Source organism: Sinocyclocheilus grahami, unplaced genomic scaffold (assembly GCF_001515645.1).
Source record: "Sinocyclocheilus grahami isolate Dianchi unplaced genomic scaffold, SAMN03320097.WGS_v1.1 scaffold1050.1, whole genome shotgun sequence".
Taxonomy (NCBI): domain Eukaryota; kingdom Metazoa; phylum Chordata; class Actinopteri; order Cypriniformes; family Cyprinidae; genus Sinocyclocheilus; species Sinocyclocheilus grahami.
This window is the reverse complement of record NW_015506229.1, coordinates 338,607-365,331: the sequence shown is the minus strand read 5'-3', so window position 1 is coordinate 365,331 and position 26,725 is coordinate 338,607. Positions and strand designations below refer to the sequence as shown.

The 26,725-nt window shown below is 34.5% G+C and overlaps 1 protein-coding gene and 1 pseudogene across 1 annotated transcript in view; one reads left to right on the top strand and one right to left on the bottom strand.

The window, feature by feature from the left end:
* Positions 1 to 245: 245 nt before the first annotated feature.
* Positions 246 to 6,308, bottom strand: LOC107566140 (uncharacterized; annotated as a pseudogene).
* A 2,816-nt stretch (positions 6,309 to 9,124) lies between these two features.
* Positions 9,125 to 26,725, top strand: part of LOC107566139 (VPS10 domain-containing receptor SorCS1-like) — a 170,177-nt gene continuing 152,576 nt past the window's right edge. Inside the window, exon 1 of the mRNA XM_016251514.1 lies at positions 9,125 to 9,204. Coding sequence (XP_016107000.1) covers positions 9,125 to 9,204 — 80 coding nt within the window. The remainder of the gene's footprint in view (positions 9,205 to 26,725) is intronic.

Genomic DNA, 26,725 nt, shown 5'->3' with positions numbered 1-26,725 from the left:
ATATATATCAGTGTTATCATTTACTGTCTAAGAAGCAAAGGCAAGTTTAATTTTATGTATTTTTAGAAGAAAATACATGCCTTCTGCTCACTGACTGACTGGCTAAATAAGATATTGAAAGTTAATGCCATGTTCTCTTGAAATATTGTCTTTGTTTTATTTTGCTGGTTTATGACACATATTTATTGTCATTTATCTTTATTAATTTATTAAATATAAAAAATAATAGAAAACAACTCAAATATATGTCAATGAAGTAAGTTTAATTTATTCATCATTTATTTCATTGCATTACAATATGATCATCATTTCAAAGTGTGGTTTATATTCAACAGGTGGTATAACATTTTCAAAAAAACATTTCAGAACTATTAATTTCAGACTTCATGGGAAAGCACACTTCAGTAATGCTGATTCCTGCAGGCACCCTGAGCTCCTTGTGGTTTTGGGCGAATTTCATCAATGACTGTGATACGTTTTGGATCCCAAACACAGTCTTCTTCAAGACCACTTGGCACCATGCCACAGTTTGGAGGGCACCAGGCAGTGTCGTACCCGTAATTATGCCAGATTTTCTGCAGTGGATGACGTTGACAGTCAATCTTCTTTACTCTCCCAACATTGACCTTCACTCTCAGAACCACTCTCTCGTTCTCAGGTAGTTTCAGAGGGTATTTGGAGGCCTTCTGTAGATCTCGGCTGAGGTAGACACCAGGTCCAAGCATGCCAGCAGAAGACTGCTTGAAGCCAGAGACTTAGATTTTTTCAGCATTCTCTCTTGATGTGCCATGATACATTCTGTAGACTTTACCCTCTACTGGTTCTATGTAACTCTCAAGGCATGCTGGAGCACCTCCACCCAAGTCGTCTTCAGCCCACATGTTTGCACCTGGACCATTTAAATAAAAAAATTAATAGAAACTCAGAATTTTTATCACTAGCAAACTGACTTACAAAAAAAGACATAATAAGAAACAAAATAGCATTAAAAGTAATTTATATTATGATATATTAATAGGCTTTACAAACACTATGACCAACAAAAGCACAGCATTTCCACAAAGACGAATTGGTGTCTTACCTCTGATGTTGCTTCTAAAGCTGATTGCTTCCTGCTGAAAGCAGGTATATATAGCACATCTTTCAGGGTGTGTCCATGAAAGGTGTTCCATTGAGTTTTTACGGTTTCATTATGAACAAAGTTCTAGTGTAACTTAAGTTTCATTTTTGCTGTTGAGGACTGTTTGCCCCACCTAATTAAAAACTACTTATGCAGCTACGACAGAAAAGCTGACAGCTCAGGATAACAAGCAGTATAATTGAACCGATGTGCTCAGACAGATAAGATCAACACCTGACTTACATTTACACAACTTATGTATATATTTACTTTTCTTTTTACTTTTCTTTTCATTAAATTTTTATATAATAACCAGCACAAAAACATAAATAAATAAACAATAAGTTGTTTATCAATTATACCTACTTATATATATATACTTTTTGGAAGAAATACCAGGGGTAAAATTATGCCCTTATAAAAGAAATGTTTATTGCATAATGAAATATAAAAATCATTATTAACTTTGTAGAACTTTTTTTTAATCTTACTGTTGTGCATTTTTGTGCCCAGAATAAAAATATTTACATGTTAATAGATTTACCATAAAATTTATTGAACCTGAATATATTTAGTATAAATATTACAGTGATGTACAGTGATCTACAAAGAAATATGTTTAGGCACAGAAATTATTATTATTGTTATTTTATGTTAGTTTTGTTAGTATCATTTGGATATTTGGAGGCCTGAGGTAACCATGTCTGAGCATGCCACAAGAAGACAGATGAAACCCCCTCTTTTCTAAATTTATTTGCAGCTTTCATGTAAATGGACCACAAAAACAGTAAGCATCAAACTTGAAATAAATACAGTTAAACAGAAATGTAACTGTAGTTGACACAATATTATCTATAATGTAATATATTTTCTGGTTCATTATTTTGAAAGGTCTATGAAAATATTCCTAATAATCAGAAATCAGCATTTATATGCTTGTATGCTGCTTTTACCTTTCCAAGGACAAATCCAGACTGAATTTAAATGAAAGAATGTTTATGTGATGTTGATCCTGAGGAAATTCCTAGTCCAGCCTGATTTTGATTGCAATGAAAATCACCAGACTTTTAGCCATAAAAACATTTAAACAGTCTTAGAAAACGAAGTTTTAATAGTTAAAAATGAATAGTTTTTTGGCTATATATCTGTTACGGGGCTGACAAGACTTGAGACGTGCGGACCCATGTGCAAGCTATTTATTAGCAGAAGACAGAGACGTGGTCATAGAACAGGCATGGGTCAGAGAATGGCAGACAGGTATAAGGCGGGCAAGACACAAGAAGAAACCTAAGGCTAGCGGAGGTCAACGATCGGCAAACAGAATCAAAGGGGCGAGACTAGAGGGATAAGTTCAGGTACAAGGCAAGGTCCAGGCAGGGGCAAACAGTATCAAAATCCAAGAGACACAGGCGAAGATCAAGAAACGAGAACACAGACAAGGCAAGACTAAGGTGAGGCTATGACAAACTAAACAGGCTCCGTAGTGTAGCTATCGCTAGGGAAGTGATAAACGCTAAACAATACTCGGCAGAGGGAAGGGATAAGAGTGAGTGTTAAATAGGGAGTGAGTAATATGAAACAGCTGTGTGCAATCAGTGCTGTGTGCAATTAGTGAAACAGCTGTGTGCAATCAGTGCTGTGTGCAATTAGTGAAACAGCTGTGTGCAATCAGTGCTGTGTGCAATTAGTGAAACAGCTGTGTGCAATCAGTGCTGTGTGCAATTAGTGAAACAGCTGTGTGCAATCAGTGCTGTGTGCAATCAGTGCAATGAATGATGGGATATGTAGTCCGGGATGATATGCAACAGTGTGTAGTGCAAGAGTCAATGAAAATGGAAAGGGTGACCTCTGATGGCTAGCAGACGGAAGTTCATGGACCAGATTCGTGACAATATCCATACACTGAATGATATGTGGGGACAAATGCTGGTACAAAAATGATCATCTAAAATAGTTTTTCATGTTGTAGCAAACATATAAATTGAGCGATTTTATTCAAGTCAAAATTATTGTAGTGTTTCAAAAAAACACTAGGTCTCAGAAATGTCGCACACTGCAATAAATGATTTCTTACTCAACATTTTTGACTTGTCCAGGTATCCAAATGTTCTAAAATCAAGATGCATTTATTGAGAAGGAAAATTAGTTAAGATATTAAATCTTGTTTTCGGAAATTTTCAAATTTAAGTTATCTTATGCTTGAAGCAATAAAAATATCTACCAGTGGGGTAAGAAAAATAATCTTATTTCCCTTTGAATTGAGTAAAAAAATGTTTACCCCACTGGCAGATTTTTTTTCTTCTTGTTTTAAGCAGAAACTTACGGTGGCCGAGAGAGCTCAACGCCCTGCAACTTAAGAAAACACATGCAAATTGAAAAAACACCAGCAAATTAAGAAAACATCTTCATCAATTTGACAACACGCGCGCTGCAAATCCTCACAACACATGCAAATGAAGAAACGCAAATCCTCACAACACATGCAAATGAAGAAACGCTGCAAATCCTCACAACACATGCAAATGAAGAAACGTTCACAGGGGATACAGTCATAGCAATAAATTACTTACGTGTCCTTTCTTTCATTAGCCTACTAAAAGGCCCTGGTTAAATAATAATTTTCAATAGTATTCTTACTGTCAATCTGCAATTTATTTTGATCTGGTTTTAACAATTAATTGCGGATTTCATTAACCTTGAAATTATATTGCCGCTGTCGCCTCTGGCTTGCTTAGTTGGGGACACTTCATTTCCAGCGATATCGTTGACTTGATTGCAAATGATTGCAAAGATACTATTTAAACTGAACTGAGCTGGATGATGACATCACTGAATTCAATGATGAACTGTCTTTAACTGAAAAATGAGTGTTTACTATTGTCATTTTGCATTATTGACACACTATTTTCCTAATTAATGCTGTTCAGTTGCTTTGACACAATCTGTATTGTTAAAAGCGCTATATAAATAAAGGTGACTTGACTTGACTTGACTTAATCATTTGGTGTTATGAAATTAATCATTTTAATCAAAGAAACAACACAAAAGTGTGTTGTTTCTTTGTATTCTTCAAAAGCAAAGAGACCCATACTATGATTATCCAATCCCAATATATTGATAAGTCTGAAGTAAACGGTGTGATTTCTGTCCCTTTTAGAGGTTTAATGATTTTTATCAAACTGAAATCAAATCAAGCAGAAACTGCACTGATTTATATGAAAAATGTTTTGGTATCTCTGCACAATAGGAAATATTATATTAGAATAAATAGAATAATTATTTATTTTATACTATGTTTCATTCAAATTCAAATTATAAAAAAAATCAAATTGAAAAGAAACTTTCTCTCCCAGTTTATTACATTTGAAAAAAAAAGAGATCTAATTCAAGTGTACTGTACAACAAGTTTTAGTTTCATTTTTACTTTACAGGTCTGTTTTCCTATAAATGCTCCACCTAAACTAGTGGAAACCGGAAACTAGCTATGACTGTTGGAGTCTAAAACGGTCACGGTAAAGAACAATAAACACAGATGAGATGCTCAAAAAGATCAAATCAACACATGTTGCCAAATGCCAATCACAGTTTTAAAGTCTATGTACGTCTTCATGCACACGGAGGAGGCTGATCTTTCATGAGGGATCACAAGTGACAATTACACAATACAAACAAAAAGATAAGAATAATTAAAGCCACAGGAAATGATATTAAAAGAATTGTAAATGAATGTAACATTATTTATTAGTCTTACATTGTAATAGATTTTGAATGTTTATTTTTACAATCTAAAAAATTGAAGTCCCTAAAAGACTATTAAATCAAATAAAAAAGAAATCACTACTCAACTTGTACATGTTTGTTTTTGCCATTAATGAACAAAGAGTGAACAAGTAAAAAAGGTATGTATATGACTCAAAATTACAAGGCAACTAAAAATGTTTACAGTATAGGCCTATTTTTAATGATTTTAGCCTCAGCCTCAGAAATGCTTGTAAGACATAGTCAGCACAGTATAATGATCATTCTTAATAAAACATTATATTTCCTTATAAAACATATATTAGGTTTTTCATTGCTCATAACAAACAGCACATACTCCTTAATTTGGACGAATTACATCAATGACTGTGATTCGTCTTGGATCCCAAACACAGTCTTTCTCAAGACCACTTGACACCATGCCGCAGTTTGGGGTGATCCAGGCAGTGTCATAACCTTGATCATGCCAGATTGTTTGCATTAGGTGACCTTGATAATCAATCTTGATCACTTTCCCAACATTAACCTTCACTCTCAGAACACTTCTCTGCTGTTCAGGAACATGCTCAGGGACATTAAAGGCCTTTTGTACATCTCGGCTGAAGTAGACTCCACGCCCAAGAATGCCATTAGACTCACAAAAGCCATAAGCTTTCATTTTTTCTGCTTCTTCTTTAGATGTACCATAAAACATTGTGTATTATTTACCTTCAACTGGATTTTCCCTGCTTTGAAGGCTTGGTGGAATTACATCAATAATAGTGATTCGATTCGGATCCCAAACACAGTCTTCTTCAAGGCCGCTGGTCACCATGCCACAGTTTGGAGGGCACCAGGCAGTGTCGTACCCTTCACCATGCCAGGTTTTCTGCAGTGGATGACGTTTATGGTCAATCTTCTTCACTCTCCCAACATTGACCTTCACTCTGATAACAACTCTCTCACATGGCTTTTCAATTGGGTATCTGCTGGCCTTGTTAAGATCTCGGCTGAGGTAGACGCCACGTCCCAGCATGCCATCTGCAGATGGCTGAAAGCCAGAGATTTTGATCTGTTGTGCTGCTCTTTCAGTGGTGCCGTGATACATTCGGTATACATTACCATTCACAGGCTCTGTAGTGCTTTGAAGGCACGGCACACCTGGATACAAGTCACTCTCTGCCCACATGTTTAAACCTTAAGACAAAAAATAACAAATCTACAAACAGTTTTCATGTTCAAGTTTGGTTATAGAGCAGTAGAAATAGGGAGGGAAGTCAGTACAAAGGAATACTGTACATTTGGTAGTCTGTACATTTGGCAGAATATGAGAACATTTGTTTAAATAATCACAAATAGTCGGATATGTTACTTACTTCTGCGATGACAAATTCAGTCTGATTCAGTCTAATCTTGGACACACCTTTAACCAATGAGCTGAAACCTATGACACAGCAGTAAAGGTTTTATGAGGCCATAAAGAAAAATTGCAATCTCCTGAAGCAGCAAGAGTAAAATGTACTGTAGTTTTTGTTGTTTCTCTGATTACATATTTACACTTAATTTGACGCAGCAATTTTATTCTATGTAAGCACTAACATTTATATGTGTCTAATTTAAAATTTAAATATATTGAAAGTTCTTGGATTGGAGGCACAACTAAAAATAAGTTTAAATTCTCTGCCAGCCCACAGCATTCTTGCAAAGAGTGTGTCAGCTTTATCAGATGCACTTAAGTGGGAGTTCAAAAGTTTTTAGATGTGCCGGTTATCATTAAGTTCCTAATTATAAAGTATGAACCCATGTCATTGATTATAAAATGACTAAAGAAGGGACAAAACAGTTAGACAGTGTTTTATTGAAATAATTGATACAATAAATATGTACATATAACTTTTTGTACATAAAAGTTATAATAAATAATACATTTTATATTCATGCAAAAGTAACAAATCAGAAAAGTTCAGAGAACTATCCCTTCAAGTAAAACAGGAGACTTCAGCTTTCGACGAACTCTAGATGACATGCTGGGATGTAGCATCTACCTCAGCTGGGATCTCAACAAGGCCAGCAGATACCCTAATCCCTTGTATAAGCATGAAAGGGTTGTTATTAGAGTGCAGGTCAATGTTGTGAAGGTCAGTGTAGGGAGAGTTTAAAAAATCGACTACCAAGTTCATCCAATGCAGAAAACCTGGCATGATCACATGTACGATACTTCCTGGTGCCTTCCAAACTGTGAAATGGTGTCAGGTGGCCTTGAGGAAGACTGTGTTTTGGATCCCCGTTGGATTTAGATCATTGATATAATTTATGCCAAATGTGCAGTGTGGTTATTATTATTAAAAGAAATTGTGGATGCACTGCTTTTTTTATTATTTTTAAGAATAAAGGATTTCTTGCAGCTGCAATCGGATCAGCCCAATTCTCAAATAAATTGTTTAGTGCGATTTGTGAACCGATTTATCAGGTTCATTGAAAATGAATAAGTTTGTTCATGAATCGGACACCGCTTTTGGGTCTCAGAGCACGTGATGATTTCTTCACTTCAAAATAAAGAGTAACGATATGTTTTACAAAATGTAGTGGAGTAAAGTAAAAGTTACTCAAAATAAAACTACTCCAGTAAAGTACAGATACTTGAAAAATGTACTTAAGTAGGCTAAAGTAACGAAGTAAAACATTACTGTCCACCACTGGTCCGAATACAATAATTTCCGTTTTACTCTCATTGAAATTCAGAAAGTTTAGAGACAGCCAGGCCTTTACATCTGACAAGCAGGTCATGAGAGTGTCCAGATGGTCTGAATTTCTTTTTTAAGGGCAGATAAACTTGGGTGTCATCAGCATAACAGTGGAATGACGGCCCATATTTCCTAAAAACAGAACAGTGGGAGCATGAAAAGAAAAAAGAATGGGAGCCAAAATGGATCCCTGAGGAACCCCACATGATAAAGAATCGCTAGAAAAATAATCTCCAATGTTAAAGGGGTCATATGATGCGATTTCAATTTTTCCTTTCTCTTTGGAGTGTTACAAGCTCTTGGTGCATAAAGAAGATCTGTAAAGTTGCAAAGACTAAAGTCTCAAATCCAAAGAGATATTCTTTATAAAAGTTAAGAGTCAGCAATGCCTACCTAAAACTGCTCATTCTAACACGCCCCCACATATCTACCTCACTATGTGGAAATATTAGCATAATGCCACCCAAATGTGCACGCAAAAAAAGAAGGCGTGGTTTCAGGAACAGCAGTAGTGTTGATGCAGCCATGTCAGTGAGACGCTGTGTGTTTCAGTGCGAAAGCAAAAGCACTTTATTTGGCCTTCCGGAAGTAGATGCAATTAGGAATCATTGGTTAAGATTTATTTACAACAGAACAGCACAACCCAGATGTTCGAATTTGTGAAACACATTTAATTTATTAATATTTTTTAAAACCAGATTGAAAATTTTAAAAAATCATGTTATCAGCTAGAAAACCCTGCAACTGCTGTAAGACAATTTTCTCCAGAATCTTAGTGATAAAAGACAAATTTGAAATACCGGTAGGTCTAAAATTGGCTAACACTGTGGGGACTAGGTTCGGTGAAAGCGTGAAGAGCAAGAACCAGAGAATGGAGCTGCTGCAGACGGAATCAAGGGAATAATCCACTCTCGTTCTGGTTCCAGAGAGTGCCGGTGGAAAAAAACGATTCCTGTCTAAGACCTCCGCATGGAGACCCAGTGGAGATTGAGACTCCTGGTGGTGTGCCAGGGAGAGCTTCAGAAAACCTATAGAATCTTAACATGTTATTTTACTCATTTTTAGGGTTCATTTTTCAGCTGTCATTTATTTTATGTTATTTCTTCATTTCAATCACATGCATATAGTACAATAAAAGTGTTTATGTAACAGAATAAATCTATTGTTGTTGCTGGTTTATTCCAAGTACACTTCAACTTTTCCCAGTAACCAAGTAAACGTCATTGTATAATGCACAAATTTGTATGTACAAATATGTGTTTTGATCCTGAATGCACACTTTGTATTCAACACACTATTGCGTACTGGGATAAAACATTGGAACCATAAAAAATGTACGTTTCAAAGAGTTTTACTGGTTTAACCTGTTCAACATCTTCAGAAGATTCTTCAAGCACTTTGCTCCTCCTTCACTGGATAAATTAAATCTGTGATACGTTTTGGATCCCAGACAGTTTTCTTCAAGACCACTTGGCACCATGCCACATTTTGGAGGACACCATGCAGTGTCGTACCCGTGATCATGCCAGATATTCTGCATTGGATGAAGTTGACGGTCAATCTTCTTTACTCTCCCAACATTGACCACTCTCTCGTTCTCAGGTAAATCCAGACCAGAGGATATCTGGAAGCCTTCTCTAGATCTCGGCTGAGGCAGACACCACGTCCAAGCATGCGTTTTTCAGAAGACTGCTTGAAGCCAGAGACTTTTTTCAGCATTCTCCCTGGATGTGCCATGATAGGCTACATTCTGTAGATGTTACCGTCCTCTGGTTCTAGCGTTAATTTCGTTAACGAACAAGACGATGACGGAAAATGTTCGTTGACGAGGTTTTTGGCCATGACTAACGTGACGAGACGATAATAAGGTCAATAAACGATAACTATGACTATATCAACATGCAATTTCGCTAATGAAATAAGACGAGACTAAAATGTATTCAAAAATTAAAAACTTTACCAAAAACCTATTTTTATTTTCGTCAAAAAAGGAGACAAATGTTATTGCATACTGCTCTACAGTACACGCATCTAGAGCGTTCATGTGTGCGGTTACCAGATATCAAGAGCTCAAAATTAGAACTTCGCTGTTACATGGATACATTTTCTGCCCGGTGTTTTGCTTATTTTAAGCAATCTGGCAACCATTCGCACGCGCTCACTCCTCATTGCTGAAGCGCCGCGGACGCTGATATGAAAACATCGACAAACAAGCTGGAGTTTAGCGGTCTAATTAAAAGCATCATTCATGTGCACACGTCTCTCTTAGTAGAGGTTTAAGTGGTTCAATTAAGGCATCATTGTTGGGGATGGGTTGTTAAGCACCTGTAAAGTAGGTGTGAGCTCGCTTTGTGTAAAAAATTGTCAAGATAATGGCCAAAAAGCCTTACAGACCTCTCGGTTTTCAATTAGATCTATTACTTTTGCCAGAGACATTAGCTTGAAACTCGTGGAGCCTAAAAAATCTTCCTTTTGTTAATTAGCAAATTAGGTTTCCCCCCATTAAAAGTACAAAAAAATAACTACAAAGGTTTAAAACTCTACTTAGTCTGTGATCACTGACTTTTTTTCCCCCACTAAGCTAATTTCACCTCCTTTGTTAGATACTGATGTGCTGTTTTCTTGAGTCTAGGAAAGGAAATAAATTAATAATTACAATAACAGTAGTAGTAGTAGTAGTAGTGTACTTATTTACACATACTGCAGTACAAGACCACGCATCTAGAGCGTTCATGTGTGCGGTTACCAGATATCAAGAGCTCAAAATTAGAACTTCGCTGTTACATTTTCACAATTTGAGTTGAATTACTGAAATAAATGAACTTTTCCACGACATTATAATTTATTGAGATGCACCTGTATGTGTATGTTAAAGGATTCATAAATTACAAAATAATAATAGTAGTAGTAGAATTAAGTATACATAAAATTATGTATATGTGTATTATTAATTAGTAATTTTATATTTGACAACTGGCTTGGAGACTTCAGGGATTATGGATAAGAATTACACAAAATATTTATTTATTTATTTTAATTGTATTTTTTGTGTTTTGCTTTATTTGTCCTTTATGGGTTTTTTTTTTTTACCTCCACCTCCAGTGATTAAACCAATATAATTTATTCATATGGAAACCAGGGCTAGTTATCACCCTTTTTACTCAACATTTCTAGAATTGGTTTATTTAAAAAAAAAAAAAAAATGGTATAAACAGATACTTTAAATTTATGGCTACAAAACTGCTATCATTTCCAATTCTGTAATACTTAGACAGTAGTTAATTAATATTTAGACAGTAAAACAATTCAACATCAATTCATTTAGCCATTAAGCAAAAAAAAAAAAACATTCAAAAATATAAAGCCATTCTTTTGATCAGCAGATATTTTAATGAATAAACTTGATGACACTGATGGAAAATACCACTAATATTGTGCTAAAACGCATTTTGTATTTCTGACTGAAAACCTTAAAGCTAGCGAGAGAACAGCTCCCATGTGACAACTTCCCCAATCTCTCCTACAAAATAAAAGCATCCAAAATGACATGGATTGTTTGTTGGATATTGTTACGTTATCTAATGTTGCTTTTGCATAGCTTTTATTATCAGGAATGGCTTGCAGTGGACTATCGAGTTTAGACATAGACTAGATGGCGTCTAATAATCTTGATTTTTGCTAATAATTTCACTGAAAGTGAGAAGCGGCGTTATTATTATTATTATTGTTATTATTATTATTATTATTATTATTATTATTATTATTATGTTGCAATACCAAAATTAATTTATGGGATTTAATAATTATAATTAATTTATCATTTATAATTAAACTAATTATTATTAATATTATTATGATTATTATTATTATTATTATTATTATGTTGCCATACCAAAATTAATTTATGTGATTTAAAAATTATAATTAATTTATTATTTAAAATACAATGAATCATTATTATTATTATTATTATTATTATTATTTAGACCATATTCAATTTTAATATCAACAATTTAGCAGCCGTAAAATGAAAATAATGTTTTATTCAAATTCAGATTCATCCTGAAATTTAAATTAAAATTCATATTTATTTTTTTAATGCTATGCTACAACAATACAGTAAAAACAGTAATATTGTGAAATGGGATTGCAATTTAAAATAACTATTTTCTGTTTGAATGTATTTTAATATGTAATTTATTTCTTTGATGGTAAAGCTGAATTTTCAGCATCATTACTCCAGTCTTCAGTGTCACATGATCCTCCAGAAATCATTCTAATATGCTGATTTACTGCTCAACAACCATTTCTTATGATTATCATTGTTGGGGTGATTCATAGTTTTATAATGAATAAATTATAATTGTATCAATTCCTTATATTACTGTATACACACAATGCATATAATACGCTACAATTATGTCTTCTAATCTATTTATGTCTTCACATACATCAGCGTACTTTCAATACTCCATCTGCTTTGCATATGTTACAGAGTCAATAACTAAATGTTTATGCTGTTGTTAGTTGATTATCAATCAACAGCAGCTTTGTTAGGAACTTCCACTGAAATGTATCAGACTGAAACAAGCTGTTTTTTACTTCCTCAGGCATTTTTGTTGATGCTTGCTGTGATTCACCGCATGAACAAGATCATAACTTCCTGAAGCCATCACAGCTGCAGCACCATATGCTTAACGAGATGAGCCACCAGTGTGACGTGTTTTCATACAGGGCTTCGCGACAGGATTGCTCAAGTTCAGGCTTTGAGCAGAACCCTGAAAATCTATCATTCATCTTTAATTCTCTTCATTCATAGCATGCTATAATAAGAACATCGGCAATAACAAGAGGTCATAGGGAGGACTGCTCAAGGCATATACTGGTGTTTGCTAATGAATTAAACGCAAGTCTTCTCACATCGATCACGGATTGAAGAATTCATTGCAAATGTGGGCCAAAGATTGAATTCTATCATAGTAACTTTCTGGAAACTGCAAACATTCAAAATGTTATTTGAATGCTCATTCATAAAGAAAAGTTAAATAACCACCATTATTTGTATCGTTTGCACTTAAAACATGCACTTAAGGCAACACCAAAATGCTTGCTTCTTGTTGTCAAAAATGAAATAAATTCCCAGAAAGAGATTTTTAACTAGTAGTGTTTTAACTTTACATTTCAAAACTATTTTAATAACACAATGCGATCCCATTATATATGTCCATATGTAAAGTGTGGCTCTAGTACATTTTGGATAGCATATTACCTGCATCTAATATCCAAATGTGCCAAAATCTCACACATGTCCAGGTTTGTCACCTATATAGCCTGAAAATGTTGCCAGATGTAGAAACTGCACATCATTTTTTTTACGATGCGCTGAAAGTTATTAAACATTTCTGAATCTAATAAAAGAAAAAAAAATACGGTTTTGGTAAGGCAGAGTTTCAGAAAATATTAATGCTCGACTTCACGGAGATAAATGAAAATAGCCCAAGACAAGTACTCCAGTTGTGCTCCTTCAGATGCACAAAGAACAGCATTACAGTGACGGGCATCAGAGCTGTAGTCAACTACTTCATATAGTTTATATGGATATAGAGAAAGCTTGGTGCATTCATAAATCATCTGGTTTGAGGTCTAAGCTTTTGTAACTGCCATTATGCAACATGCAATGCCTGACTGTCATACAGACTAAGATAATGGAGCAGATTTGAACCTGGCAGTGGAGGAGGGAACATGAGGGCTGGAAATGTTTCCTTTTTTATACATTTATGAGTGTTTTACATTACTTTGATAACCATGGTTGTAAAAACAAAAACAAAAAAAGCCGTGCAGTAGAGATTAAGATTAATACTTATGGGTGACTAATGTTTTACTTCTGGCAAACTAGACCATGTCCGTACCCAGGCACACAACTCAGATATACAGTGAATCACTTGTTGCTTTATGAATGTTTACAGATGCTTTGGGGATCTTAGATGCTGAAATTATGAATCTCACAGAGGTTCCTGCAGTTCCTGAGGATTTATGAAGCTGTGAAAAGGTTTTGATGCTTTCTATACAATATGTTGATCATGTTTGGGTTCTGCTTTTTTTTTTTTTATGGAATTATTACTTTTATTCATCAAGGATGCTTTAAATTGCTTTAAATTGATGAAAAGTGACATTCATCAAAATATTATGCAAAACTGTTTTCAACATTGATGATAATAAACAATTTTTCTTAAGAAATAAATCAGCATATTAAAATTCATTTCTGAAGGATCATGTGACACTGAAGACTGGAGTAATGCTACTAAAAAATCAGCTTTGCATCACAGGAATAAATTACATTAAAAACTATTTTAACATTATCAAAACATATTAACAATATATGTTAACACAGAAAACTGTTATTTTAAATGGTAATAATTTAGAGGATTACAGTTTTTAAAGTATTTTTTGATTAAATAAATGCAGCCATAAGTGCGCATAAGGGACTTGCCAAAATTTAACAGTAGTGAACATTGTTGATCCAAATAAACCAAAAAATAACATTTGTTTCACTTACAAATGCCTATGAATACAAATAAGATCGACTGAAACATGTTTTTCAAGAGTGGAAGAGATTAGAGTATGAAGCAGCATATTGTATGTGAGTAAACAATGTGATAACGCTGAAATGTTTGTCATGAATAAATAATGAATACAAGTATACACAAACACCTTTGTATAGATTGGATTGTGTAGGATTGGATTAGATGTGGGTTTCGTCTGTTTGTGATTGGCAGATAAAGGCAGATCTTTCTGCTAGTTTCTCTTCTGATGAGGACGAGCGAACAACTTAATCAACGTTGGTGCTTTCGTTTGATTTCTTCTGTGTGTTTGCCTCACTCTGACTCATTGTTACACCATTTTCCCGCTCTTTGGCATTGCTACCTGTAATTCTCTTGTAATTTCAGTGATGTTTTAGCACTCTGACTGAAGTCTATCACTATCAGCCTTTCCACGGAAATGTGCAGAGAGTTTCTCTCCACACTACAAACCTGTAATCAGATGTCTGTTTTATATTGTCAGAAGTGATGATTAACCATGAAAACACAATAATTGTGTGATTGAATCATGGTAGGAGTTGGGATCCTGAGCACAGTGATTTTCAGTATGGACTTTTAAGAAACACTGATTTGAACTAAAAACAGAAATCTTTTTATGCGTTTTGGCCATTCATTTACATTACAATGGCATTTTGGGCCTGAAATCACAAACTTTTACAAATGGGTTTCAAATTGCAAGTTTTTGAAAACTATACTGTTATCATCTCCATGTAAGCTATAAAAATGCTAATTTGTTAAAACAGTGATGCCATGCATATAAATATTATGTGTTCAGTCTATAGGCATGCACAAGTTTCTTTACAAAGTGATATCGCCATCTACTGGCTCGGCATGATAATACAGCAATTTTAGTTTGTTTTGCAGATCCCCTCGAGTGGGGTTCGTTGAGACAACATTGCCGTCTGTCTGTGTGCGAAACTTCTCAGAAACACAAAGGAAAAACTTCTCAGTTTTTAGTAAACATACCCGTAGTCTGAAGTCTTGAAATTGAAAATTTCAAGTCTTCTGAAATCATACAAAATAAAAGTTTTTAATGAAAACACAAAGCTTCTTACTCAAACCTATTGTGTGTTTTCCGAAGACATGGAAAATAGTGCATGAGTGTTATAGAGAATGTTTATGGCACTTTTTTGTCATTTGTTGAAGCTGAAAGTCACTTAATTGCAAGTACAATCCTTCAAAACTTTTCCTGTTCCATGGAAATAAAGTTGTTGACTGTATTTTGTATCAGTAAACTAAACTCACTTTTGCACGTCCATTCTTTGCTCATTTACAGAGCAAATATGTTATTCATATTGCAGAATCACTACCATGCAATTAAACAGCAATAAACTCCAATAAACTGAAATCCAGTTGGATGTGCATATGAAATGCAGCATCTTAATTACGAGATTAATGACTTCTGTCAGTTCGATTGCAGCAAACCTAGAGGAATATCCAGTGATGTAGATATTAGACTCATGAGGGTGGAGTGAATATGAGGTGTCCGGAGGTATAGGTTGGTTTTAAACCTGATTAAAGCCTCGAGTTCAGTCTTTAATTTACTCATCCATGAAGTGAGAAAGCTGACAGTGTTAGACCTCAGTCTAAGTAATTAGATCTCACTTTTGAAAGAAAGCAGGAGACATCGGTTTAAACTGCAGGCGTGTATATTTAGCACTCGCCATTTCTCTGTCTCTGTATGCGCCTCTTCGAATTCATAGCTGGACTCCAGTTTAAAACTGCTTTAGTGAGCCCACATGCTGTAAAAGAGAACATGTTTTCTCAAAGAAGCGCTTCAGCAACTTTGTAAATTAAAGTGGAAAAAGTTGTGCAAGAAAGCCTATTTCAACTAATTCAGAGGGCCGGACCAGAGCTTGTTCTCTGCTTAAAAGTGAAAATTTCAGTTGAAATGGATTCATTTGTCATTTGTACTTGCAAGTATATATCAATTTGACCATTTAGGCAGCTATTAAGAACAATAAATTTAAGTAGCATGGAACTGACATCAGTGACTTTTAAGCCTATAAAGCTTGACATGCTGAATGAAATATAGGTAAAAAAAATATATAAATTTTTTTTAATATATATATAAATATATGGAACAGTTTATTGGACCTTCAGACAAAATAATAAATCATTTTTTTTGTATATTATTTTTTTAGACATCAGGCTTTATGGCTCATATTTGGCCCAAAGTTAGCAAAACTATGCAATTTGGTGCAATTTCAGATATTTATTTGACCAAAAAGTAAGATGCAGTGTAAATCAATAATAAGATCTTTGTAACAGCATAGCAAACTACTTGCATAAAATGCATATAAACATCAGTTGTCACTCTGTCTCCTGCTGATATTTAAAGGGGTCATATGATGCTGCTAAAATAACATTATTTGGTGTAATGAAATGTTTATGCAGTTTAAGGTTCAAAAACACATTATTTTCCACGTACTGTACATTATTGTTTCTCCTCTATGCCCCACCTTTCTGAAACGCGTCGATTTTTACAAAGCTCATCGGTCTGAAAAAAAGAGGGGTGCTGTGATTGGCCAGCTATCCAGTGCGTTATGATTGGCCGAATACCTCAAGCGTGTGACGGAAATGTTACGTCCCTTACCATATTGTGATGATGCCCTGTCAGGCCGGAGCGATGATTCAAAAACATGAAAACCCATTATAAACGAGGCATTCGTTGCATCCAGTGGGGACATAAATATGGATTATAATGACTTATACTGTCTTTTTATGCGTTGCGTTGCATCGCGCCACATAAACATAAAACCGTGTCTGCATTGAACATTTGGGCGGCGTTATGCAAATCTTCCCACATAGTGACGTAGGTATGTGGGGGCGTGTTAGAACGAGGCGTTTTAGGTAGGCGTGGCTGACTCTTAACTTTTATAAAGAATATCTCTTTGGATTTGAGACTTTAGTCTTAGCAACTTTACAGAGCTTCTTTATGCACCAAGAGCTTGTAACACTCCAAAGAGAAAGGAAAAATTTAAATCGCATCATATGACCCCTTTAAATGGTTATATTTAAATGTTGTGTGATATTTGCAATCCAATACAATGATTATTGAGAGATGATAACAAAGTAAACTTTGTTGCTTCTAGTAAGCATTCATCTCAACTAAATATACAGTTATTCTTCTAAATACTATAAAAAATTGGGTTCTGCCTTCACAGCAAAAATACACATGTACCACAAACTGAACATGGACATTTTTATAATGAGTTTATAAAACATTTATTTAACGATCAATTAGATGTCAGAAAACATGTAGTAGATTTTGTACAATAGGTTTTACAGCAAAATTTTGATGATGTTGATTATTTTATAGGCCTGAAAAATTAGTGTCATAAAATCATATACAGGTGCATCTCAATAAATTAGAATGTCAAATGGAAAAGTTCATTTATTTCAGTAATTCAACTCAAATTGTGAAACTCGTGGATTAAATAAATTCAGTGCGCACAGACTGAAGTAGTTTAAGTCTTTGGTTCTTTTAATTGTGATGATTTTGGCTCACATTTACAAAAATCCACCAATTCACTATGTCAACAAATTAGAATACTTCATAAGACCAATAAAAAATTTTTTTTTTAGTGAATTGTTGGCCTTCTGGAAAGTATGTTCATTTACTGTACATGTACTCAATACTTGGTAGGGGCTCCTTTTACTTTAACTACTGCCTCAATTCGGCGTGGCATGGAGGTGATCAGTTTGTGGCACAGCTGAGGTGGTATGGAAGCCCAGGTTTCTTTGACAGTGGCCTTCAGCTCATCTGCATTTTTTGGTCTCTTGTTTCTCATTCTCTATGGGGTTCAGGTCTGGTGAGTTTGCTGGCCAGTCAGGCACACCAACACCATGGTCATTTAACCAACTTGTGGTGCTTTTGGCAGTGTGGGCAGGTGCCAAATCCTGCTGGAAAATGAAATCAGCATCTTCAAAAAGCTGGTCAGCAGAAGGAAGCATGAAGTGCTCCAAAATTTCTTGGTGAATGGATACCGTGATTTTTGTTTTCAAACAACACAATGGACCAACACCAGCAGATGATATTGCACCCCAAATCTCAGCAGAAGGAAGCATGAAGTGCCCCAAAATGTCTTGGTAAATGGGTGCAGTGACGTTGGTTTTCAAAAAACACAATGGACCAACACCAGCAGATGACATTGCACCCCAAATCATCACAGACTGTGGAAACTTAACACTGGACTTCAAGCAACTTGGGCTATGAGCTTCTCCACCCTTACTCCAGACTCCAGGACTTTGGTTTCCAAATTAAATGCAAAACTTGCTCTCATCTGAAAATTTTAATACACGAGTTTCACAATTTGATTTGAATTACTGAAATAAATTAACTTTTCCACGACATTCTAACTTATTGAGATGCACCTGTATGATACAGTAGGCTTTATAAGGTGGTTAAGACTGAGCTAAAGAAATGGCTAAAACTGAATTTCACCCTCAAACTTATAGCTTTATTAATTTAACTCATATAACTTATATTTCAAGCCTTCCAAAGTCATACAACATAAAGGTTTAAAAAATTTGTATTTGCGTATTTGTATGGTTTCAGAAGACTTAGAAAATAATGCATTGTAGTTTTATAATGATTTTTGGTCAATTGTTGAAGCCTCAGTGACATTTGTTTCACAGAAACAAAGTCACTTTGGTTTGAGGGTGAGTATGTTTTTGGGGGTGAACTAATCATTTAAAAGCATCCCTAAAATGGCTTTAGCTTTGCTAGACTTGAAAGAAATGGCTACATTTTAATATGCTTTGTATTGCCATTTCATACCAGGATGAAATGTACAACAGTGAAAACTTAAGTTTAAAAACCTGAACAGAATCCACAAAAAAAACATTCATATCAGTCTCCCCAAGAGCACATTATTCAGTGCAGATGAATATATCATGGAAAGCCTTTCTTTGAACACACCGAATGCCATGCTGTGATGGTGTTCCACAGACGTGTCAGAGAGCTCCGATGTTGGTTTTGATGAGATTTCGGTCCCTCTATCAAAAGCTGAGCAGATTAGGAAGTGAAAAGGACCTGTGGTTCCTGAATAATTATTAGGAATTATACAATGTCATGCGGCAATCTGGGCTGAAAGGGCTTAGCAGTGGAATGTTTGTCTTGTCTTTTCTGTTAGTGTAGAAATGAATGCCGTCTGATAGAATTTCTATTCAAATAGATTAAGAATCAGTTGAATTGAGGTATTCGGAGTAGAGTTCGACCGATATGGGTTTTTCTATAACCAATGCCGATGTTTAGCGGTCAGGGTTAGCTGATGGCCGATATGTGCTGCCGATTTTTAGGGCAGATATCTTGAAGTGTTCCCCTTCAATTGCATGCTAAAATGTCACACTAATAATAAGTGGATGCACAACATTTCTAAACTTAACATCATCATTTATTGAACACTGACTTGAACCATCTCTCGAATCTTAATTTTGTGCACTGCACGGTATTAAAATAAAATATTTATCCAAAGTTAACCAAACAAATCAATAAACTTACCAAGTATTAAATATATAAAACAGGTAATATAAAAAAAAAAACTGTCAATCATTTACATAAAAGTTTTAGAGCTTTTATCAAGCTGAATTTTTCAAGTTTGTTGGAACATAAATGTAAACTTAAATATACATTTAAATAAAATAAACACAACTTTATAAATAAAAATCAATTAAACTGAAAAATATAAAATATATAAAAAATAAATAATGGTAGTGCTGCAAACACACTAGCAACCAGCAACATTTATGTTTGGTATAAATGACACAGAACATCTAAAGTGTATTCTAACTTTCTGCTTTTTGCAACTTTCTGCATTTTTATATAAAACAAAGTCCTCAAGTAACCAACTGTAAATAAAAACTTAAAGGTTTTCGTGCACTTGACTTAGCAGGTTGTATCTGGACTCCATTGCAGCCACCAGCCTCCGAAAACCAATACCTGAGACAAATGTAAATGGCTGATTGTCTGTTGCAATCAAAAGTTTTTTTGACCTGGGATCCGAATTCTGCCATTTACGTTGGGCATCAAACATTTCTGTTAGAGTTGGCTGAGATACATTGGCTGTAGAGGCAGCTGCGTCGTCTTTTTCTTTCTGTGCATCTTTGTAAGACTGGAGGTGGTTGACACCTCAGGTGACTCTACAAATTTGTGGTGTTTTTCTTTTTACCTTTTTCAGCTCCCAAGCTCACCAGTCCATTGCAGATATTGCACCTGGCTTTCCCTGGAACGTATATATTGGTCGGAACACGTCACTTTTATTAGGCTGATGTCCATTTTTATTCGCATTACACATTTGATGGAAACACACGCAGAAGCGCATATTCTTCATCTTTTTTTTCATTAATGCAATATGCAAATAAGTTGGATGGAAACCCGGCTATTTTGGCTTGTTTTTCCAGGAAACACATTTAAAGTACTGATTAAATTAAAAGATCCATTAACTTCAGTAGAAGAGAACTTAACTCTTCTCGAAATCATAACAATGCCAGTACATGCTAATTGAGTGAAAAGAAACATTTCCTTTGTCGACTGTAAACATTAATTTTTAAAAAGCTTCTATAAAATGCTATTTTTGGTAACATCACCTGCTAAATTATGAGCAAAGGTGTCAGACACCATTGTGATTTCTGCTGACACCTTTGCATCATTGTGTGGATTATATAATGTCTCAAGGTTTTTTGTATAATTTATATACTGTGTCACCATTATGCCTAATTTAGGTCAAAACATGCTCTTCTCATTCTTCCCTTTTTTTCCCTCCATGTGATCTATTTATACATTTCGTAATATATCACGCTGTGCGATACAAGGGAATAGTTGATCCAAAAATAAAACTTTGTAAGTAATTAAATTTTTTTGGTTAATCAATTTCTTATGCATCATCATGGCTGAACAAAACTTTTTCACTTGCTTTATCAGCCAGGCTATTGGAAACTCTTTGACAACTTGAGGTATACCTATGATGAAAATTACAGGCCTCTCTCATCTTTTTAAGTGGGAGAACTTGCACAATTGGTGGCTGACTAAATACTTTTTTGCCCCACTGTATATGTATTTATGACAATTGAGGCCTTATAATAAATCATTGTTATAGTTATTTAATCATTATTTACTATTTTGAATGGTTTAAAATAGTAAAATATTGCATACTCATCCTGAGTTTTATGAGTTGCTACCCACAAGGTTTTAAGCTCTAAAAAACTTAAACATTTTGTGACAAATTTATGTGAATTTAAAATTGTATATATTTAACATAACATTTGGGTTTAATTAAGATTTTAACAGAAGTTTCTTATGCTCACAAAGTCTGCATTAATTTTGCTCAAAATACAGTAATATGTTGCAGTTTTTTTCAACTGCTTACTCACATTTTCAAAACTGTGCCTTTTTTTTCAGAACTTTACACACAAATCCAAGAATTGCACACACACAATGCAAAATGCCTAACATCTCTTGCAAAATGAAGCACTGCATTCAAAATATCACAAACACATCTCAAAAGCAAACATTTGAAAACACCTTTGCCATAATATTAATTCCTGTTAGATTTTTGTGTATTATATAGAGAATTGTGTGTTGTGTTTTGCAAAAAGCATTTTATGAAATTGAAAACCGATTCAAAGGCCAATAATTAATGTATGGTTCTGCAGATTTAGTGTGTGGTTCTGGTGTTTGAGTGTCAGGTTTCAGAAACTGTGTGACAAGTAAAGATTTTGTGTGTAAGCAGTTGAAAAAAATAAATAATAATATATTTTCAAAAGTGGCAAAGCTGAAATAGTTCAAAAGAACATCATTTTTTAAAATATGTATATTTTTTGTAAAATGTACAAGCCTTACTGTGACATTTGATCATAATTAATGTGCCCATACTGAATAAAAGCATTAATTAAAACAAAACAAAACTATTGAATGGTTGTGTGTGTGTGTGTGTGTGTTTAGATATAATAACTAGATAACACCAAATATTGTTTATTTTAGCAAAACTTCATCTGACTCATCAGATAGCTGAATACCCTATGAAGTCAGAATTTCGCATTAATGATTCCATCCAAAACCCCTGCTGAATCTTTAACGCAATGTATGCTTTAATAGTATTAAATGCTTTGATTATGCACATTTTACCAGCTTGTGAATTTAACACATTTAATAGAATTTTCACTTTTATACTTTTCCACATAGCTTAATTGCGTTGTCTAATATTGATATTCTAGTGTAATCTCATCATTCTTTCAAAGTCTCATGTCTCCATTACATTACAATGACTTCAGGGCTTCTGACCGCAACAATATTTGTTTGCCCAAAACACCCTTGCAGCAAGGAGAAGCAACCAGAAGAAGGGGAGGGAGAAGTTGACATTAAACTCATTAAAGTTTGTATTATCCAGTATTTAGTGCTCCGGTTACGGCAAACAGAGCCATCTGCTTAGGGGACAGGCCTTCCCTCCGCAGCCCCGTATAATTCACCAAATAAAGTTTGTCTCTCCATCCAGAAATCAAAGGTCCCACAGGGAGCGCTTACAGCTTCTGCCGAGGAGCTGGAAATTGCGAGCAGGTGTACCTCCAGCGAGCCCGTTTGCCTTATTGATGCTGTATGCAGATTAGTGTTTCATCCTCGCATTCATTAATGAGTTTCTCTATTAATCAATTCCACTCGTTTGGATGAGGTCTGCAATGGAATGGAACTGGGCCATTGGTGCTCATTAGGAGATAACAACAGTTTTCTCTCTTGATCTTGAATAGTTTTTCGGGGACACGTTACTTATTAACAGTTTTAACTGATGTCACAATGTGGTTTTAGCTCAATTAGATACGACATGACATACAGTAACTTTATTAATTCCTAAGTGACGATTGACATTAGTGCTCCAAAATAAAAGTAGCTCCAGTTGACAACTGTGTACGTATCTCGACCCAAAGTTCCTGTTTTTGATTTCGCTTTATTTTCTGATGTCTCACTAAAACAATATATTCCCAATATAGGGCTTGAGTGTTTTTTTTTTTATGGCTGTCTTTCATATATACAGCATGTTTTATTTCTCCTTGAACAATTGCAGGATTTAGCTTGTATGTGTACAAAACTCAAAAGATAAAACACCCAAACCATTGCTATGACATATACTATCTTTACTGCATCTGTGCGAGTCAAAAACTGCAAATATTTCTTTCTCTAAAAGAGTAGTGCACTTTGTTCGACCATATTTTCCTTTTTTTTTTGGTTCATGATATGACAATACAACCTTCGCTTATCACAAGCAAGTCATTTTCTTAAAGTAACCCCTGTTTAAGTTCAGAGCAGAGTTTTGGTCTTATATTTAGTTTTTTTGCATCCAAAAAATTCAAATGTTGCAAATTTATAAAAGCTTTTTACAATGATGGCAACTTGGTTAATGCAGGAGCTTATGAGGCAAATTAGTTCCCCATGAGGAAAAGACTCTCGTGTGAATTTTTTTGTCTCAAATGGGGTAGAGGGGCTTATGTTTTAAATATTGCAAATTAACAGCAAGTTACTAAGCAACCATACAGTGAATCTCATGTGTAATGACAAAAAATGAATTTATATAGTCCTTTTATGCATGCAAATTCTGGTGAGATGTCATCATATGGATTAAATGTTATAACCTGTTTGGCCTGCATGAATTATTACAGTCTGCAACTGCTCTTGGTCCCACTGGGATTCGGGACGTTGTAGGTACAGCATTGTGGCAATGATTTGAGAAGGCGGATCCTCTGTCATAACTTGCTAACAACCAGTTGACATTAATGAGCTTCCTAAATACAGCACACTAAAGCACACTCGTTCCCGTTAATTGGCAGAGCTGTGATTATGCTTCAAAGTCACATCCAAACATTTAGAGTAATGGAGTAACAAATGTGTCTTATCAAAATTGTCAGATGTGATCAAGATAAATGACTTTTGGCATAAACTCGTTTTGGATTGTTTTACCGTCTCAAGCCGAGCAAAACTATCAATAGCTGTGCAGAGGCGTTTTTCTTTTCTTTTATAAATCCACGGCTTACAGCAGCAAACAGCATAATTAACCTGCTGCCATATTTACCCAGTACTTATTTCAACACGTTCTGTTAATTAAGATACAGCAGTGTGAAACAGATAGAAAGATACAAAAAGATGGGCTTTGGTTACACATTATTCTCCACTTAAGACATTCTGCTGACTGTAAGTAACTTTTCAACTACAGTACATGTCAGCTAACTCTTATTCATTTGCAACTAGATGTCAACTAAGAGTATTAGAAGACTGTTAGGTTTAGTAGAATAAGTTGACATGCATGCACATTTATCAGATGAATGTCTGTTGGGTGACCATCAAAATAAAGTGTCAGCAAATATTAAGCAGATAATCAACTAGCTGATATTATTGACTAGCTGACATGTAGGTGTATAGTTACTTATAGTTATAATAGAAGGACTAACAAAAAAAAATGTTGCATGTTTTTTTTGAGAGGACTTACAATAATTTACAAATCTGCCATTGATTCTATCCATACAGACCTGTTTTATTTTTATTTTTTATTTTCAGCTCACCAATAATTTTAAATTCTCTCATTATTATTCCTCATGCAAAGCTATATAATGACTTCTGAAGACTCATATGGACTACTTTTATGGTGCTTTTGTGCAATTTTTGACAACCCTATAGACATTTATAGAAATGAGCACCCTAGACTACAAACTATATTCATTTGTCTTCCATCAAAGAAAGGAAGACAAACAGATTTTGGAACAATGTTAGAGTGAGTAAATAATGACAGAAATTTCTCTGGCAAAACCAAATTTCATTTAATTTAAATTCAATTCATTTCATTTCATTTCATTTCGGCTACCATTTTAAATAATTGCTGACATTGTTCATTATTGGAATGTTCAGATAATGAATAATTTGACTTTTCCAAACATTTTAAAGCATATCGTGCTTTTCAGTGCGATGCCTTTTGTACATTACATCTGTATTTGTGTGATAGGTTTAATTATTTATTTCCGTTAATAGCACATTTTTGTCCTCCTGTTTACTCCATGTTATTGTCCTTTTCTATTTTCTTCTTCTTCCCATTATAAGTACTTCATGCAGAGCTGAACAGGCTTTGATGTTAGAATAAGAAAATGAACAGAAAAAAGAAACTCAATATACTATAAGTACAACCATTCACGAAAACTACCAAGATCATTGAATGACAGAGCCTTGGTAAGACTTACAAATGGTTTATATTTATATTTGTGTTATTCCCTTGACCTGTTCCTGAAAGAGAATTAATTTCCACCCATTGTGCCACCCTCAAAAAGGGCTCTTGGTTAGAGCAACGCTTTTCCACGTATATCATAGCTTCCAAACATAATGGCCTCAATGTCATGGGCAGGTTTGAAGCCGGTCTTTGTTCAGACTCAGATGGAACAGTCAGAGATATTGGAGATTTGCATTAAGCTGCTTGTCAGAGATGAGAAATGTGGAGTAGAATTATTCAGCAAGAGGCTTTAGATGGATGAATTACAGTGGCAGTGTACGTTGTCCTGAAGTCAGATTCGGCAAAAAGATCAGACAGAAGTTTTTTTTGATTGGTACGGCAGGTGTTGTTTTTTTATTTGTTGTTTTGGCTTAAGCTCTGCTGTATGCGAGCATCTATTTGGAATCAAATTAGGCCTTGGTGTTTTCAGAAACCAAATGCATAAAATTCACGTTGTCATTAGCGTTGAAATAATACAGCGCTTTTAAAAGTAGAAGCGAGTTATGAGGACAAAAGCTTCCCAAAAACAATTTCTCTAGAATACAGTTGATGCTCTATTCATTTGTACCACATTTTCACAGACCAAATAATTGAACTGAATTCTGTCACAAGGAACAAACCCCTTCACATTTTATCCAGAAATTCATGCTAAAACATTTGAAGAGAAAACAGTTACTTTCGGTCACTTCTGTTCTTGTTAGCAGATGTTTACATTGTAATAATTCAGATAAACACTGATTTGGTGGAACACAGATGTTGTGCTGTTTAGTTCAGTAAATGCATCCCGATCTAAAACAGTCACTTTTACCAGAGCAGTTTTATCTGGTTTATTTTGTATTTGATTATATGAGTGGCTTGCTATTACTATTATGTAGGAAATAATGTAGTTCTTATCAGAAAACAAACCACTTAAAGTCCTGTATCAACTGATTGCATGTTTTCAAGGCCAAAATAAATAGCCACATACAGTAAATGGAAATAAAATTAAGATGGAGTTGTGTGAAAAACCTTTTATTGATTGATTGATTGATTGATTGACAGAAAATGTTTGACAGAATTAACCAAACATAAACAAGTAATCAGTATACTTCAAGGTTATTATAATTAAATGAAATAAAACTACTACTAATAATAACAATATAACTAATAATAATAATAATAATAATAATAATAATAATAATAATAATAAAACTAATAATAATAAAATTAAGTTCAAATTAAGACTTAAATTAAGTATATATATATATATATATATATATATATATATATATATAGCGCACC